Source organism: Hemitrygon akajei, chromosome 7 (assembly GCF_048418815.1).
Source record: "Hemitrygon akajei chromosome 7, sHemAka1.3, whole genome shotgun sequence".
Taxonomy (NCBI): domain Eukaryota; kingdom Metazoa; phylum Chordata; class Chondrichthyes; order Myliobatiformes; family Dasyatidae; genus Hemitrygon; species Hemitrygon akajei.
Window position 1 is genome coordinate 88996773 of NC_133130.1, and position 20334 is coordinate 89017106.

At 39.4% G+C, this 20334-nt stretch overlaps 1 protein-coding gene across 2 annotated transcripts in view; it reads right to left on the reverse strand.

Annotated features, from left to right (window-relative positions):
* Positions 1 to 20334, reverse strand: part of cfap61 (cilia and flagella associated protein 61) — a 167985-nt gene that overhangs the window by 40947 nt on the left and 106704 nt on the right. For both annotated transcript variants that reach the window (XM_073051386.1, XM_073051384.1), the window contains 2 exons: positions 15301 to 15593; positions 1528 to 1855 (listed from right to left, as the gene is read on the reverse strand). In XM_073051386.1, coding sequence (XP_072907487.1) covers positions 1528 to 1855; positions 15301 to 15593 — 621 coding nt within the window. The remainder of the gene's footprint in view (positions 1 to 1527; positions 1856 to 15300; positions 15594 to 20334) is intronic.

Here is a 20334-nt window from a genome sequence, read left to right on the forward strand (position 1 = left end):
AGAATTGTTGATGGCAGTGACATTGTTTTAGTATGGAATTCTTCCCACTGACTTCAACAGTATTTTAACTTTGGGTTTTAGCCTTTTGGCATGATTTACTCACTGAACAACCAATGGTTATTGCAACTTCCCTGAAATTGTGCTGTGTGAAGGGCTAATCATATTTGAACTATATTTTAGTCCAAATCATTCTGCAGCCTCACTTCTATTCACAGATCTCAATTAATACTGAACCTTCCTTGCACCGCCATCATATTTCAGACTTTCAGGCTTAATTTCTATTCATATTTGTTAATTTAATTTAATTAATTTGTCTACATCAAACCCCTCTTGCTGGATAACAGAGAAGAATCATAGGTTTCAGAAAATACCATAGACAGGGAGAAGGGTCTATCTTGGAGAGAGCACAGAAAGGTTCATCACAGAAGACCTTAAGCATCCAAGGTTTAACCAAACTTAAGTTCATACAAAATTTTACTCATACAATTTCTGACTGTCACCAGGCTGCATAGATTCTATAGCCACTTTCCTTTGATTCCTTTAAGTACTATAAGTACTATTATTTATATTACATCTTTCACCTAAGCTCATTCAACATGTCCCTTCCTCTTCTGGTTTAATGTTCCAATGACTGCCGTACTCATTCTTTGTTAGGAACAATCCTCCTAATCAAGTCCAAGTAGAGCCCTATCCAGTGGTAGAGTTGTTGTTCGCCAATACTTTTGCCAGTGCCCAATTAAAATTGAGTCCCTTTTCTCACACAACCTCAGTCACATGTTCAATTCACAGATTATATTTTCCATGAGAATCAGTTAGTAATATAGTGATTTCAATCCTTTAGTCTTCAGTCCTAAATTATGAAAAACAAGAAGCTGCTGGAATTATTCAACAGGAGAAGCAGGGTTACCTCTCATCATGGAATCCAGAGTGGGTAAGGGTTTTGCAGCAATTTCCTTCCATTTACGGTGACATTCATACAAATGTCCTGAATCAGATTGAACCTGGTACCTATTTAACAGGCTGTAAACATTTGCAGAGGTCTTAAAGTGTTTACATGTTTATGCATTTTAGTGTTTTTGCTTTTTAAAAAAGTCATTAAAATTTAATTTATTAAGATACTTTTGACCTCTATAATAAAAAATCCTAGTATTCATACACCCAGCTTACATCCAGTCACAAACATGAGAAAATCTGCAGAGACTGGAAATCCAGGAAACATACACAAAATGCTGGCTGAACTCAGCAAGTCAGGCAGCATCTACGGAAATGAATAAACAGTTGATGTTTCGGGCCTTGTTCAGCACCCCCCAGCCTCCAACCAATCAAGACCCTACTAAATCACAGAAACCCCTATCAATGTTCATGAGCAAGGCTTGAAATGATATCAGGCCACAACTTCCTGTCATGAGCACAGGGTTTGTTAGTTTACCAGTGGTGAGTGATGGTGGTTGCAAATTCTGGGCAAATTTATTACAAATGATTTACAGACTCTTTGACTACAAGTTCAAATATATTTCAGCAACATACCTCTGACTTTGCATCCAATGTAAGTGGGAACAAGGAGATCTAGCTCTGCTGGTGGCCAAGTCATTTGTTCCAGAGTTGGATCAAAGAGATGCAACATGAGTGCAGCTAACTGAAATCCAATTTCCTTTGAATTAAAATTTTCATGAGACCACTGGTCAGCATGATAACGACGAGAGTATTTGGTAAGTGGTCCTGCAGCTCTAATTGTTATGTCATTGGTATGAAAAGTAGAGTCAATTACTAGTTTCCCATCGAAGACGAGGCAGGCTTTATTTATGGCCTTGAAGGCATCATAATCCACTTTCTTCTTGTCAAAGTTAAAGAAAGCCTGTAAAAACACAAAAACATGTTAAACTAAGACACTTCTCTATACTCTACTAATCCAACATTCCAGCTTTAACCTACTGCAGTTTATGAGAATATAGTGTATTCAGATTGGATTTTCAGTTTATAGCTGCATTGAAATTTTCATCATTGACAATCACAGTCCAGGACAAAAATCAGCAAACATCATAATGACTACTGTGCTCCCTTCAAGATTATTTTTTCCCCTCTAACCTTGCCTTGGGTCTGTAAAACTGAAATATAGTCTTTTTTCTTTAAATAGCTTACTAAATATCTACATATAACAAACTAAAATATAGCTTACCAATTTTCAGCTTCAATATGCTTTGGACACCCTTTGAGAAGGACATTAACATTCCATTAGATATCTTTTTTTTAAACCTTTCTACAAGCCTTCAATGATTTAATTTGATGTTTACCTAAATTTCACTGATTTCCTGTGATTTGACTCCATGCATTTCGTGAGCTACACATTTGGATTTTAGAATACACGTGTTATAATGTAAAAAGTACTTCCTGCTACTGATCTCTAGGGTTTATACATTGACTATTCTCCAACTATCTTTTTCCAATTCACTTATCATTCAAAATTTATATTATTTATAACACACATTATGATTTTGAAAGTCCCTCTTTCTCAAACTATTATTAAATTCACAGATATTATGATTACAATTTGAAAGCACAGATTTTTTTCTTCTTCAATATTTTATTAATTATTTGCATAGATGAATACAAAATACATTATGATATTATGGAAACAGAAACAGAAAGCACAGATTATTAACTACTATTTCTCAGTAAATGGCCTGTTATCAGTTCTATAACACCTTGATCCAATAAATCTTCCAAAATACAACTTGAAAATTCACTGCCGCAGCTAATAGTGCTTCTCCCAATTTATGTGAAAATTAAAATCACTCATTATAACTCTATAGAGCCCTGATAAGGTTCCAGCTGGAATATACTTTGTTCCCTTGTCCAAGGAAGAATATAACTTTAAGATCGAAGAACTGCAGATCCTGGAAATCTGATATAAACACAAAGAGTTGGAAATTCTTAACAGATCATATAGCAGTGGAAAGAGAGAGAATGGGAGAGAGGGCAAGAATGAGAGAATTAATACTGCAGGTCAATGGCTCTCGATCACAACTATAGAAATGAGAAAAGAAGCTTGTTCTACTTTGCAGAGTTAGCAGTGGGGGAGGGGGTGTTGGGGAGGTGGAGAAATTGTGTCCTTCAATTGCAAAGGGATTATCCTTGGTAGGGTGGAGATATACTCAGTGGCCAGATTATTAGATATGGAAGTGGAACCCAGTGTGGTCTTCTGCTGATGTAGTCCATCCACTTCAAGGTTCGACATGTTGTGCACGCAAAGATGCTCTTCTGCACACCACTGTTGTAACATGTGGTTATTTGAGATACTGTCACCTTCCTATCAGCTTGAACCAGTTTGGACTTTCTCCTTTGACCTCTCTCATTAACAAGGCGTTTTCACCCACAGAACTGCTGCTCACTGGATATTTTTTATTTTTTTCACACCATTCTCTGCAAACTCCGTAAATTCTGTGTACCACATTCCCGAGGAGTCATCAGATAGCGTAGAGGGAGAGGGAGTTTTAAAGAAGTGGGGCCAATTGACACATATTGTGCGCCACAGTCCCAAGGAGTCATCGGATTGTGGGGGGGGGGGGGGGTAAGAGTTTAAACAAAGCGAATACTCAAAAGAAGTAACTGGGCTAGTGTTGGAGTGAGTGATTGAGGCTGCCGTTCATCAAGGCTTTAGAGAGGAGAGGCATTGGCCATAGGGGCTGTGTATTTAATATTTCATTAATACTTGAGTAATATGGTAAATATATTGTTTGATTAAGCACTCGTTGTAGTTTGCAGAATTCATTATGGGCTATATGTAAAAGTACGTTAATGGCACATATAATTATGCCACCTCATTATGTGCACGCCTCAATGAAGTAAAACTACATGAACATGAGTTATTCCTGGCTCCTGTGTTGTTTCTTTCAATTAGTTTTATATCTCGGAGTTACAAAACATAATTGTTGCAATGAGTAAGTTGTAAACGAACCTGAGCCAACTGCCTACCTGTTGAAGCACAGCAAGACATTCAAGTTAGAATAAAACATTCTGCACTTTTTATTTCGGAAGAGGGAGAAAAAGATGGTGGAGTTAAAAAAAAACAGACATAAAAATGGATGAAATTCATGGGTTCGTAAACAGTGAATACCAGGCGATTATAATAATAAATAAATAAATAAAGCAGAAATACTTTCTGGCTACATCAGAAAGATAGTCACATTTGATTGCACAACAGATAACTGGCTAATGTATACTAAATGAATTGAGCAGTATTTAAAGCAAATGGTATAGCTGATAAGAAACCAGCGCACATTTTGCTGGGTGCAATTCGTAAAAAGCATATAGTTTATGTAGAAGTTTAACTGCTCCAACAAATCAGCCTATATTAGCTTTGCTGATATCATGAAAGTAATGTAGGAACATTTAGAACCAAAACCATTGTTGATTGTAAAAATACTTTAGGTTTCATAAGTAGAATCAAAAGGAAGGGAAATCCATTTCAGCTTATGTAGCTAAATTGAAGAGATTGTCCATGTATTGCCAGTTTAGTGATGGGCTTAATGATGCGGTGAGAAATTGTATAGTTTTAGGAATCTTACAAGAAAACATTTAAAAATGGCTCCTAACTGAAGCATAATGTGTATTTCAAAGAGCAGTTGGAATCGCTGTATCAGTGGAAACAGCAGACATAGATCAATTGAGTAGGAGTCAGGATTGACAGTGAGCATGAATAAAATTACAACGTTTAAATAGAAATCTGCATGGCTAAACAAATTGTGTTACTGTTATGGCAGGGGCTCACACATACCAGGCCAATGCAGGTTTAAAAGTGAAACTTGAAGCAAATGCAACAAAGTAGGACAAGCAAATCGCATGTCAGGCAGACAAAAATAAACGGACAGCTCAGGGAAGAGAAAAAGATTAAAAAGTCAAGTTGTAGTTTCAAAAAGAGCAGTAATCTACATGCTGTTGATGTGGTAAGTCATGTCTAACCAGTCTTAAGAGTTTTTCAAGGAAGCTACCAGGAAAGTTGTCTACATGGACTTCAGTAAGGCTTTTGACAATGTACACATGGGACGTTGGTCAAAAAGATTCAGTTGCTGGCCATTTAAGATAAAGTAGTAAATTGGATTAGACATTCGCTTCAAGGAAGAAGCCAGAGAGTGGTTGTAGATGCTGCCTCTCTGACCAGAGGCCTGTGACTAGTAGCATGCTGCAGGGATCAGAGCTGGGTCCATTGTTTTTTTTAAACTAAAGAATTTTAATTGCATTTTGTTTACATTGCAGTGAACAAAAACAGATCTGAGCTTTGGGTGTAGTCCATTCGTTACACAGGAAAGCCATTTCGGGATTCCCACAATGTTTTCACGGCACCGATCTGTATTCTCCATGATTATTCCCATTGTAACTATCTCCGGGAAGGAGGTCAGAGCAGAGGTTGGGATCAAATAAACTTGGTGGATTCTTTTCCCACGGTCAACCTACTCCACTTGGTTTCTTCCACTGCTCCGTAGCTCTTTAGTGATCTCCTGCCGTCAAGAGAGGCTGAGGGCGATGTCTTCAGCTCCATGGTTCTGCTTGGTTCCTGCTCCTGTACTGTACCCCCTCTGCCCAATGTTACCCTCTCACTCCATGCTGCTACCTCCTTGGGCTCCTCCTCCTCACTCGCTGGGTCCATTGTTGTTTGTCATCTATATCAATGTTCGGGATGGTAATATGGAAAACTAGATCAGCAAATTTGCGGAAGACACCAAGATTGGGAGTGTAGTGGTCAGCAAGGAATACTATCAAAGCTTGCTTTGGGATCTGGACCAGCTGGGAAAAAAGGACTTAAAAAAATGACAGATGGAGCATAATGTAGACAAGTATGAGGTGTTGCACTTTGTGTGGACCAACCAGGGTAGGTCTTACATAGTGAACAGTAGGATTCTGAGGAGTGCAGTTGAACAGAAGAATCTGGAATACAGATGCATAATTTCTTGAAAGCTGCGTCACAGGTAGATAGAGTCGTAAAGAAAGCTTTTGCTACATTGGCCTTCATAAATCAAAGTACAACAGTGAACACAAAATATCAGCGAACAGTAAATGCACCTGTAACCAGTACGAGCACTGAGCCACAACTGACATCTGGCGGCCTCTTGCTAGTGCTGCCATGTCACACCTGAGTGATGTCAGCTGTTGGCAAAAAAGATTTCGGTTTTCGGAGCTTTTTGGATTTCAGAATTTCGGCTAAGGGATTGCAGACCTGTATTGAGTACAGGGTTGGTATGTAATGTCGAAATTCTAAAATATGTTGGTGAGGCCTAATTTTGAGCATTGTCTGCAGTTTTGATCACCTACCTGTAGGAAAGATGTAACTAAGATGGAAAGAATGCAGAGAAAATTTACAAGGATGTTTCTAGAATTTGAGGACCTGAGTTATAGTAAAAGGTTGAATAGTTAAAGACTTTATTCCCCAGAATGTAGAAGATTGAGGGGAGATTTGATAGAGGTATACAAAATAATGAGGGGTATAGGGTAAATGCTAGTAGACTTTGCTAAGGTTGGGTGAGACGACAGAGGTCATGGACTAAGGTTGAAATGTTTAAAATGAATATGAGGGGGGACTTCTTCACTCAGAGGGTGGTGAGATTGTGGAATGACCTATCATCGCAAGTGTGGATGTTTCTATGATGTACTGTTCTTTGACTCTAGACACTGTAGAATGCGAAAATCCCAGGAACTCAGCAGTCTGAGATAGTCAAACCACCCCATCATGCACCAACAATCATTCCATGGTCAAACACGAGGAAATCTGCAGATGCTGGAAATTCGAACAACACACACAAAATGCTGGTGGAACACAGCAGGCCAGGCAGCATCTATAGGAGAAGCACTGTCGATGTTTCGGGCTGGGACCCTTCGTCAGGACTAACTGAAAAGAAGGATACTAAGAGATTTGAAGTAGGAGGGGGAGGGGGAAATGCAAAATGATAGGAGAAGACCAGAGGGGGTGGGATGAAGTTAAGAGCTGGAAAGGTGAATGGCAAAAGGGATACAGTGCTAGAGAAGGGAAAGGATCATGGGAGGGGAGGCTGAGGGAGAAAGAAAGGGGGAGGGGAGCACCAGAGGGAGATGGAGAACAGGCAGAGTGATGAGCAGAGAGAGAGAAAAAAACAAACAACTAAATATGTCAGGGATGGGGTAAGAAGGGGAGGAGGGGCATTGTCAAATTCCATGGTCAAAGTCACTTAATCACATTCCTTACCCATTCTGATATTTGGTCTGAACAGCAACTGAACCGTTTGACCACGTCTTCATGTTTTTATGCATTGAGTTGCTGCCACATGATTGGCTGATTAGATACTTGCATTAATGAGCAGATGTACAAGAGTATCTAATAAAATGGCCACTGAGTGCAAGGTGACACAATGCTTTCAAAGCTAATTAAAGCAGTTAGAGAGGGAATTAATAAAAAGAAGCATACTGAAACTAACGTGGTTTTGGGGGTGGGATACACCATTGGTTGAAAATCATATCCAAAAGAAAATGTTGGAAACATCCAACAGATAAATATTATGGGGAGAAAAACAGATTTTAATCAAAATTGCTATAGTTTTTCCTCTCTACAGATACTGCCTGATCTGTTGGTATTTTTCAACCTTTTTGTTTCAGATTTCCGATAATTACAATACTCTACCTCTCACAGATCTGATGTTTTTTCTTTTCATTCTTCCTTTAAATTCTTTTATTCGTATATCATTTAGTTGGCTCTTTAGTTTAGTTTAAGTTTATTCGTCATTCTATGGCGTTTCCTCCATCCTACGGAGAGAGATTACTCTTTTTTCTCACGTTCACCATACCTTCACTAGAATTGCCTATTTCTTACTCGATAACCAACTTATCCCATTTGCCCACTCTTGTGACTATCAGAGTATACTGATTTCTGACCATGCCCCAATTACCCTCTCTCTGAACTTTCCTGGTCTCCCTCAGAGGAATAATCACTGGCAGTTTGATTCAACTTTATTATCGGATGATGATTTTGTAAAATTTATTAAGGATCAGATAACCTTTTATTTTAACACTAATACATCACCTGAAGTGCCATCCCAGATTGTCTGGGATGCCATGAAAGCATATCTGAGGGGTCAAATAATCTCTTACACAGCAAATCTCAACAGAAGATCCCGTGCAGATCGATCAGACCTCATTAACCAGATTAAAGATTTGGATCAAATATATGCCCAAACTAAGAACCCTGAATTATACAAGAAGCGCGTTGAACTCCAAACTAAATTTAACCTTCTGTCCACTCAACCTGTCGAACGCCAACTTCTCGAAAGCAAGAGTCGCTTTTACATTCATGGGGATAAGTCTGGTAAATTCCTAGCCAATCAGCTGAGGTGTTCCAAAGCCAAACAACATATTACAAAGATCCGGAAGGAGAATGGAGACTTTACATCGGATCATTTAGAAATTAATGACGCATTTAAAATGTTTTATTCTCGGCTTTATTCCTCTGAATCTCTGAATAACAATATCTCTGTTGATCAATTTTTACAGAATCTGAATATCCCCTCACTCTCATTTGATTTCAAAGCCAAACTCAATGCGCCTATATCATCAGAAGAAATCCTCTTTTGCAATTTCTGCACTGTCCTCAGGGAAATCTCCTGGACCTGATGGGTTCCCTGTAGAATTTTATAAATCATTTTCTTCACTTCTTTCTCCTCAGTTACTTTCAGTATTATCTGACTCGTTTAATTACGGCAAATTGCCACCCTCTTTCAATGAGGCATCTATTATTCTTCTTTTAAAAAAGGGCCAAGACCCAACAGAGTGTTCCTTGTACAGGCCGATCTCTCTGCTCAATGTTGATGTAAAGATCTTAGCTAAAGTGTTGGCTCATAGATTAGAAACCGTTATTCCCTCCATTATCTCTGATGACCAAACAGGCTTTATTAAAGACCGTCTCCCTTTTTTTAACATTCGGCATCTATTTAATATTTTATACTCAGCTCCAACTGGGACTCCTGAATGTGTTATTTCCCTCGATGCGGAGAAAGCATTTGATTGTATAGAGTGGAACTACCTTTTTGCAGTCTTAGAAAAATTTGACCTCAGCCAAAGTTTCATCTCTTGGATCCAATTGCTGTACCTGTGTCCTACTGCTTCTGTTTTAACTAATTTTCAGAAATCCCAAGTATTTAATCTCAAACGTGGCACCCGTCAGGAATGCCCCTTAAGTCCCTTTCTCTTTGATTTGGCTATAGAACCTCTGGCGATAGCATTTCGAAACTGTCCTGAATTGACCGGGATTTGGAGAGGGGGTGTTGAGCATAAAGTTTCTCTCTATACTAATGACTTATTACTCTTTCTCTCAAATCCGTCTACATTCTTACCTCTAATGTTTTCACTTCTTGACCAGTTTAGCCAGATCTCTGGCTATAAACTTAATTTACATAAGAGTGAACTTTTCCCAATTAATAAAGAAGCACAAGAACTAATATTTCGTGATCTCCCTTTTAAAGTAGTCCGTAATCAATTTACTTATCTTGGAATTACAGTCACAAGGAAGTTTAAAGATCTTTTTCGTGAAAACTTTGTCAATCTTTCATATGCTATAAAACAGAGTCTGGTACAATGGTCACCTCTATCTATGTCTTTGGTAGGTCGTATTAATGTTGTTAAAATGTATGTTCTCCCCAAATTTTTATACTTATTTCAATCTATCCCAATTTTTATTGCTAAATCTTTTTTTGATTCCTTAGACTCTATTATTTTGTCATATCTGTGGCAGAATAAGCACTCTAGAATTAATAAAATCCACCTCCAAAAATCTAAAAAAGAGGGTGGCATGGCTTTACCTAACTTTCACTTATATTATTGGGCAGCTAATATACGTTGTGCTACCTTCTGGTCTTTCTTCCATGGCCAACCCGAGTGCCCTAACTGGGTGGCAATGGAGTTGAGCTCCACTAAAGAATTATCTATATCTGCACTTCTTGGCTCTGCACTCCCTAGCAGTCTGCCCAGATCAATAGCTAATCCTCTTGTTAGACACACTTTGCGTATATGGGCTCAGTTTAGGAAATGCTATGGTTTCCAGGGGTTTTCCGTTTCTAGCCCTGTCGCACATAATCACCTTTTTTTACCTACTACGTACGATTCAGCATTCCATGTTTGGTATAGGAAGGGCATTAGACATTTTGAAGATCTTTTCATTGATAATCGCTTCGCTTCTTTTCAGCAGCTCTCTGTTAAGTTCAACCTGCCTAACGCTCACTTTTTCAGATATCTCCAAATCCGACACTTTATTGCTCCTTTAATTCCTAACTTTCCTGAAATGCCTGCGAAAAATGCTATGGACCTATTTCTTTCCATTAATCCACTAGGTAAAGGTTTAATATCAATTATCTGAGATAAACTAGCAGCCTTATGACGAGCCCCTGTGGATAAAATTAAAATGGCCTGAGAGCAGGATTTAAATATCTCCTTATCCGAGGAGAGCTGGGACTCAGTTCTCAAATCGGTTAACTCAACCTCTCTTTGTGCTCGCCATTGCCTTTTACAGTTTAAGATTGTTCATAGAGCCCATATGTCTAAATCTAAACTATCTCGATTCTACCCTGGCATTAGTCCGCTCTGTGATAAATGCAAGAGGGGCGTGGCCTCTCTCATCCATATGTACTGGCTCTGTCCTAGCTTGGAGAAATTCTGGAAAGATGTCTTTACTACATTATCGGGTATTCTGAATCAGCACCTAGAACCTAACCCCTTAATTGCTCTGTTCAGTTTTTGGGGCGAGACAGATTTATGTCTGGGTCCGACCAAATGCCGAATACTATCCTTTGCCTCTCTCCTGGCTAGACGCTTGATCCTCCTTAGATGGAGAGATGTTGCCCCGCCCACTCATGCGCAATGGCTTAACGGCATTATGGCCTGCTTGGACCTCAAAAAAATTCATTATTCAGTTCTTAATTCGGATCTAAAGTTCCATAAGGTCTGGGGACCTTTTATCGAGTACTTTCAAAACCTTCCTCTTGACTAGGGTTTTTTTTCCTTTTTTCTTCTTCTTTTCGGTCCCTTGCTTTCAGCTCCCTTTTTTATCTGGTAGTAGGCATTATTATCCTCTGTTGCTAAGTGTATTCACAGTCTGGGAGTTTGACTGTCCTGACCTATACTCTTTATACTGTGTTGTGGTCGGTCTGGAGTTGTTGTTTTTTATCTTGTGTTGTGGGGCTTGGGGAGGACACTAAGCTTACTTGTCTTTAATTTAGGTGCTTTTTTGTTAAATTCTCTTCCTTTGTAGCATATTGTTATTGTATGCTTAATTTTGCACTGTATTAATGCTCCTCATTGGGATTTGGGGTTTTTAATTTGTAAAATGTTTTGAAAAACTAATAAAAAAATGTAAAAAAAAGTTTATTCGTCATTCAACCATACATGAATACAGCCAAAGAAAATAGTGTTACTCTGGGGCCAAGATGCAAAACACAATACCAACAGTCACATACAGCATCACAGCAAAAGACAAATACAACACATATAGATAGTAAACACATACAAGATATCAGTAAAATACAGTCATAAAAATAACATAATCTAGGATCCTGAGTCCATGAATGTTGTAGCAATCTGTAATCAAACACAATATGGCTCGTCTTCTGCCAGGTGAACACTGGGGCAGCAATGACTCCAGTTTCAATGCTTCACAATACTGTCTACGATCGAGCATACCATCTTCGACACCTCTCTTCTGAGTGGCTGTAAACAGACAATACCGTGGCTTGAGGCCTCATCCTCGCTATGACTGAGGACATGTAGCTCCTCCACTGTCTGCCAACAAATCAGTGAATCGGACTTGTAGTATTCCACATTAACTACATCCAACACAAGAAAAGTGTCTAAGATGATCACTTGCTGTTAGACTGCACACCTCCTTTGTGCCTCAGCTTCTCTGATGCCTTGCTGATGCAGTCAGCAGCATGAAGTTCAGCTCCTTCAGTTTCTCCATCAACAAGAAACTTGTTGATGGGGTAAACCTGCAGTACTTTAAGTTCTTAATGTCCAGCTGGCTCTTGGGATCATAAAATTATGCTTAAAAAAGGAAGTAACCCTTTTGGTTGATCCTGTAGAAGCCGCTATGATTGAGCATGCCACCATCTGACCAGAAGATTTGAAAGCATTGCACCGCCTGGACAATTCCATTGCTTCTCTCAATCACTCCCTCCCTTGGCATCTTATGATGCACTTCTTTTCTCACTCCAGTTCCAATGAAAGATCACTGACCTGAATTCTTAGCTCACTTTCTTTTTGCATGGAACAACGGAATATTTCCAGAACTTGCTGTTTTTATTTGAGTGGCCAAGCTATCTATCATTTAGAAGAACAGAAGGCACAAAAATTTAAATGTACAAAATTCTTATCTGGCTTGACAAAGTAAAGGAAGGGATAATCTGTCTCCTGGATGGAGTATGTAGGGAAGAGGGCGTCAGCCGTTCATAGAGCCATGGAGTTATAAAGCACAGAAACAGGCCTTTTGGCCCAAATCAGTCCTCACCTACCGTGTTGTCTACTTGAGCTAGACCCACTTCCATGCATTTTGGCCATATCCCTCTAAACCTTTCTTATCCATATATCTATCTAAATGTATTTTAAACATTGCAATTATTCCTGCCTCTACAACTTATTGCAACTAATTCCATAGATCCACCACCCCCTGGGGAAAAAATTTGCTTCTCAGATCCCTCTCTCAACTTAAACCGATGCCCTCTAGTGTTAGACATAGGAAAAATTATCAAGATCAGAAGGAATTTTTACATGGTGAATAATAAAACTTCATTAACCAAAAAAGCTGTGGAGGCTCAATCTCTGAGTATGTTCAAGGCAGAGATTGATTGTTTTTTGTTGAATATTTAGGGAATAAAACATTAAGGGTAACATGAAAGTGGCACTGAGGTAAAAGATCAGCCAGCATCTTATTAAATGGCAGCACAGTGTGAAGGGCCAATTGAACTATTCAATTTTGTACTTCTTAATTTTTTGGCTTGTGCTTCTTCCCTGTATCCCTTTGCCTATAACTAAATCAAATGATCTGTAGACCATTCCTTTTAGAATCCTTCATCTCTTGCTGTACCTTATATCTGCCCATATTACATCCTCCATGCTAAAATCTCTTTATTCTGGTATTGTAATCATGTTGTTTGTTAACACTGTAATTTATTTTAACAACTTCCTTGACATTTTCAAAAGCTTTGCAGTCTGGGATCTTTGATTTGCAACTATACCGAGCTTGTAATTAAATTTATACTAGTACTATATCGTCCCCTTATTTATGTTTCAAACTCATTATTTCTTAAGCCATAGGCGATTTTTAAAAACTTTAATCTGTATCATTGTCCTTGCCCAATCCAGTTGTTTTGTTTCTTGCCATTCATTAAAAGAAGGAAAATAACAGACAGCCAGTTGAACTGTGGTGAAGTTCTGGTTATTGCCTCACAGCCACTGATTTTGTCACAATAGGTGAAAGACATAGGTGCAAGATTTAAGGGAAGAAGTTTTGTTCAATTCAGAATTTGGCAGTGAAAGAATATTTGGCTTGAAGCTAAAAGACCAGGATTTGTAAATGGCTGACTTATTTTCCACCTGTAATTAACACATGTAAAGTGATTATCCATACTATCAGAAGTGCAGGCTTACACTGTCCAGATTTTAAAATTAGTCAGTTACCCCAGAGGAATTATAGCGATGGTAAAGTCTAATATGTGTGGAGCATAACATGTAGGTGAAATGCCCTGGTTAAGGTTTCTACTGCTATGCTGTGAGGTATTTTATTCTAGCAGTTTTCTGTAAAAGCAGTGTGTCCTGCTGGTAGTGTATTTTGATTTTGGCTAAAGGTAAAGGGCCATGTTGTTCAATTTAGGAATGTTGTGTCAGCCGATCAGGATGGTGGATTGTAAAGAAAAATTCTAGAGAGAGCTGGGTGGAGAGAGATTTCTGATAGACGGTGGTCGGGTTCGTGGTCTTTTGGAGAGGAATGGATCGGAGAAGATGCCTGTAGTATCCTATCCGAAGGAGAGAGCCTATTACCAGAAGTGTTTTGTGCGACAAAGAAGTCCAAGAAGGGAAGTTCTACCTGTGATTGGTGATGAGAATAGAGTGCTGTGAGTAAAGCGGTACACCGAACCACTACCGAAATGAGCTCCAACATTTATGTGCACATTTAGACAGGTTTAACTGTAATGGGCCTTTTCATTATTTTTCTTTTCTTTTTCCTATTAACTTTGATAAAGCTGAAATTGGTAAATACATTTACTTTATAATGTTATGCGGGGCACAATCTGGTATTTTTTGCTGACCAAAAATTGTTTATGGGCAACCAAGAGAAAATTTGCAGATGTTGGAGATCCAAGCAATACACACAAAATGCTGGAGGAACTCAGCAGGCCAGGCAGCATCTATGAAAAAATGTATAGTCAATTTTTTGGGCCGAAACCCTTCAGCATGTGTGGAGAAAAAAAAAAGCTGAGGAGTAGATTTAAAAGGTGCAGGGAGGGGAGAGAGAAACACCAGGTGGTAGGTGAAACGTGGAGGTGGAGGGATGAAGTGCTGGGAAATTGATTGGTGAAAGAGAAAGAAAGAAAAAGGGGGTAAGAGCACCAAAAGGAGGCAATGTGTGGGCAAGGAGATAAGGTGAAGCAGGGAAAGGGGGATGGGAAATGGTAAAGGTGGGGGGGGGGGGGGAGATGGTGTTGGAAGGCATTACCGGAAGTTTGAGAAATTGATGTTCATGCCATCAGATTGGAGGCTACCCAAACAGAATATAAGGTGTTGTTCCTCCAACCCAAGAGTGGCCTCATCATGATATAGTAGAGGAGGCCATGGATGGACATATCGGAATGGGAATGGGAAGTGAAATTAAAATGGTGGCCACTGGGAGATCCCACTTTTTCTGCCGGAAAAAGAATTCACTAATGCATCAATCTTGTCATAAACAATTATGTAAACATACATTATTGTAGAATTACCTGAAAGTTAGTAAAAAAAATTTATAATGAATAATCATTATTCTGAGGCTCCTACTTCCCATGGCTAGACAATTTATACTGTACCAAAGTGACTGTGGAAGGTGCAGAATGAGCAAAAGACTCCCGTCTCTTGTGTTTCCCAATTTTTCTGCTTTGTTCCTTCAAGTACATTTAGATTTTCAAGACATTATCTGGAATCAGCTTCCACATGTACATGTTTCAGGCTGTCCTGTGTTATATATTCTCAGAGAGGTTTATATGACAGCTTCTAATGCATCTAATTGTAACTCCCTCATCTTCACTTGTAATGTTTATAACTTACCACACATCTAAGTATCAGCGGTTCAGAGTCAGTGGTGAAAGATGAAACGGTTATATGATCATGGACCTTCCCATCATTCCACTTGGTGAGGAGACAGTTAGAGTACACAGAAACATTAGCCTTCTCAAGTGCTTTCTCTACTGCAGTTTCTATTACAGGATTGTCGAAACAACTGGTGTTAGAAGTTGTAGGTGGTTTCAACAGATGAATGAGAGAGCCATCAATTCCAAAAGACAGGATTGTATTCACTGTGATGTAAGCCTCAATTGTATTCCCATATACTAAGATATTTCCTGAAAAGGAATAGAAATCATAAAGAATGCATGTAAGTATTTTTAAATAAAAGTTTAATTGGCAATAATGTGATCTAATTTTGAGGTACTATGGAGTACATGTAGAGTACCAGTAGTGGGGAGCCAGCTTAATCTTTTATGGTTTAGCCATCATTAGAATACAGAGAATGCCAATCCAAATTGTACTCTCCATAATGAATTCAAAGGTTGGGAGGAAGTAAATAGGGTGCTTTGGACACATCTTAGAACATAAAATGGTACAGGCCCTTTAGCCTACAATGTTGTGCCACCTTTTAACCTACTCTAAGATCCTTCCAGCATAGCCCTCCATTTTTCTTTCGTCCATGCACCTATGAATCTCTTAAATGCTGCTAATGTATTGCCTCTACCACAACCTCTGGCAGTGTGTTTCATGTACTTACCACTCTCTGTGTAAAAAGAAATATACCCCTGACATCCCTCCATTATACTTCAATCACCTTAAATTAAGACCCCTCTTAGTAGACATTTCCAGCCCGGAAAAAACTCACTGGCTGTCCACTCTATTTATGCCCCTTTCCATCTTATACACCTCTATCAAGTCACTCCTCATCCTGCTTTGCTCCAAATTTTGCTTTGCCCTATTTTCTTCTTGTTATGGCACCCCAAACAGAGATATTTCTGGAGTCTGACGTTGGCTGGATAAATGACATGGCTCAGTCATTGTGATAGATATTCACTGTCCAGAACCGATGGGGCCTTTTTGCCAAGCTTAGCTCTTCGAGGGGGTCAAAGATTTGGGGTAAGTTAAACTTTCAACCAATCCTCCTTGTTCAGCCTTTTGTTGTAAAGAACAATAGGGTCCACGTTGGGCCATTATTTAATCAAGAGAAAACAACGGGGTCTGCTTCAGCTTATATAATGCCCTGATTTAGACCAATGGTTCCCAACCACCGGGCCGCAAAGCATGTGCTACCAGGCCGCGAGGAAACAATATGATTTGACGATATGAAACAATATGAATTAGCTGCACCTTTCCTCATTCCCTGTCATGCCCACTGTTGAACTTGAGCACACGCGAGGTCATCAGTCAGACATTAACCTACAACTACTCAATGAGTAAAACACAAACGTTGCTTGAGGGTTTCTCTGGAAGAGGTGGTAAGGGACATAAAAGACCATGCTTTATTGTATTAATATAGTTATGCTGTTGGGTAGTTTAGTTTCTGCAGATTTTCTCAAAGTACAATGTGTTCCTTTAATTACATTATACAGTTCAGTACTTCAATTGATAGACAACTTACGCTTGTTGAATTAGCCAATAGGATTTGGTTTGTTAACATTTGGCCTATAAGATGCCCCGGAACTTTCTAGAGGGATAGGGAGAAGCCATTTTCAAGAAAGCTGTTAGAAGAAGGAGAAAGATGGAAAATGGAAACAGAGAACAAACAACAAACATTGCAGAAAATGTGAATTCATTTGGAAGGACAGATACTGCTGTTGGAGAATTCTCGTGCAGACAATGGTCTCATGGAGAATGTACGGATAACTTTTAAATAGCTAGTTAACCTTGGAGAAAGCTTAGGACACGTTGTCCTTGGATATTTATTTATATTTTACTTGGACTGGGTTTTCAGGCAGAATTGTTTGGTACCCTGAGTAAATGGAGGGAAGCAAACTCGGACTGAATACGCAACAATGAGCTCCTTCGATTATGTGCACATTTCAGGCTAATATATGTGTAAAGGGCCCTTTGCTTTATTTTGTTTGTTGTAGTTTAAAAAATTTTGTCAATACAACTTTAATCTAAGCTTATATTTGTGTGAGTTAAATTATTCCTTTCTGGTGAACAGTAAACTTGCATGGGTGCTCAGTGGTTATACAAGTAACAATCCTCTTTTTCCTTAAAGGAACATTCAAATTGTTATGTTTTGTAGTTACCAGAATTGTATTTACCCTAGATATGTTTATTTATTGGAAATGGTCTTCTCATCATTATTCCCATGCACTGAGTTATGTTTGTGTTCACAGTCATTACGAGCCTGCAGTGAGAGGGTTACACCTAATTAAACAAGGAGTTCACCTGGGCTGAAGAATGTAGCTAAAAAAATATCAAATGCATGTTAAGTCACTAAAAAACAAAAAACAGATATAAATGTTAGAGAGCAGATCTAAATATCAGGAATGGCCAAGGAATGACAGAAAGACAGAGTGACTAGAATCCATTCCTCTGCTTTCAACTTCTGTGACGGACGACTTGCTTGTCTGCAACTCGTTGCCATGTCTTTTTAGCTTATTGGAACTGCACCTGTGTTTTGAAAATCATTTGTGCTTTAGAAGTTATTCATACTTTGACTATCTTTTACAAGATAGAAATCCTCTGAGTTTTGAATGTACTTTTAAGAATTTTATTCAAATTTGAAAAGTGTATCACAAAATAAATGAACTACATTCAAACTACTTCGTTAGTTGGCGGGGGGGGGGGAAGGCATTGTTCAAATAGTGGGTACTGGCAGCTAAGCTGGCTGTGGAGGATCTAACTTTTGAAGAGTAGGTGGCTACAGTATAACCTCCCTTTAGTGAGGGTACCCATAGTTATCTCTATTGGATACGGCTTAAGATCTTCGTTTGAGTTCAGAACTTCATGGACAGCAAACACAATACCATCACACTATCAGTACCAAATGGGAGTAATGAGAATCTTGATGTTAGGGATATTATTACTTTTGGTCTATGCCCCATAGTTAATGGTATATCACAAAGTGGGTACTTATAATTTAGCATGACTTGGCATACAGTGCCTACTAAAATGTATTCAACCCCCTTGGAAGTTTTCATGGTTTATTGTTTTACTACTTTGAATCGCAGTGGATTTAATTTGACTTTTTGACATTGGTCAACAGAAAAGACTCTTTTGTGTCAAAGTGAAAACACTGCAAATTGGTCTAAATTGATTACAAACATTAAACACAAAATAATTGACTGCATAATTACTCACCACTTCAAGTCAGTATTTAGTAGATGTACCTTTGGCAGCAATTATAGCAGAGTCTGTGTGGATAGGTCTCTATCAGCTTTGAACATCTGGACTCTACAATTTTTCCCCATTCTTCTTTACAAAACTGCTCAAGCTCTGTCAGGATTTCATGAGGATCATGAGTGAACAGCCCTTTTCAAGTCCAGCCACAAATTCTGAATTGCATTGAGATTTGGACACTGACTTGGCCACTCCAGGACATTAACTGTGTTGTTTTTCAGCCATTCCTGTGTAGCTTTGGCTTTATGCTGGGGGTCATTGTCTTGCTGGAAAACAAATCTTTTCCCAGTTCTCTTGCAGACTGCATTAGGTTTTCTTCCAGGATTTGCCTGTATTTTACCTTCTACCTTCACAAGCCTTCCAGGGCCTGCTGCAGTGAAGCACCCCCACAGCGTGATGCAGCCGCCACTATGCTTCACAGTAGGGATGGTGTGTTTTGATGATGTGCAGTGATGTGCAGTGCAGATGCCAAACATAGCATTTAGTCTGATGACCAAAAAGCTCAATTTTGGTTTCATCAGACCATAGAACCTTCTTCCAGCTCTCTTTAGAGCCTTTTGGCAAATTAGGGCCAAGATTTCATGCAGGTTTTTTTCAACAGTGGCTTTCTCTTTGCCACTGTCCCATAAATCTGCTACTGGTGCAGCACTCGGGCAACAGTTGTACGCGCAGTCTCTCCCATCTCAGCCACTGAAGATTTTCAGTCCTCTAGAGTTGTCATAGTTCTCTTGGTGGCCCACCCTTACTAGTTCCCTTCTTGCACAGTCACTCAGTTTTCGAGGATGACCTGCTCTAGGCAGATGTACAATTGTGCCATAATCTTTCCATTTCTTGATTGACGACTGTACTCCAAGGGATATTCAGTGACTTGAAAATTTTCTTGTCTCCATCTCCTGATGTGCTCTTCAATAATCTTTTCAAACCGTTGCTTGGAGAGTCCTTTTGTCTTCATGGTGTAGTTATTGCCAGGATACTGACTCACCAGCAATTGGACCTTCCAGATTCAGGTGTATTTTACTACTGTTACGTTCCCCAGTAACCGGGTAGTTTTCCAGCAAAGATAGATGGAGCCACCGAAGCCTGATGCTACTATTTTCAAACGTTTTTATTTATAAAGGGGCACAAACGTATGGTTAATACAAAACATTCAGATCATATACGTCGTCACAACTCAATCTAAAGCACAGGTATAGTAATAATCAATCAGAAATAAGCTCTACAGTTGTCTAGGGGTAATGTAGATATATATTGTTTACTGGATATTTAAAAGTCTTTTTGCGGTCACTGCAGTTCCACCAGCTGCCGTCGGTTGTGGTGTCGCGTTGGTGCACTTTTGTTAGAAAAAGAGAGAGAGAGAGATGTCATTAAACAGCTTCACCTGCCCGGGTCCCTACGGAGCAACGCCGTGGAATCAGAAGAGCAGGCTTCCCGGTTGTTAGTTAAAAGCGAATGTTCGTGATTCCATCCACAGACTCCCAATCCGGAGTCTAACGCACGTGGTTTCCTTCAGAATGGCGTCCCGCTCCGACGGGAAGCACTACTGTGTCTTCTTCGTGTGTCTCCTAGGTGCGTCTGAGGCCCCGCCTCGGCAGCCCACCTTTTTATCTGGACTGGCAGGGTTGTAGGTGTCAATCGGGGGGGGGGGGGGGTGAGGCGATCTTTCCCCCATTCCCTTTCTCACATGGCCCTGAAGGTCTGCACGTAGCCCACGTCCTGATTCCACAA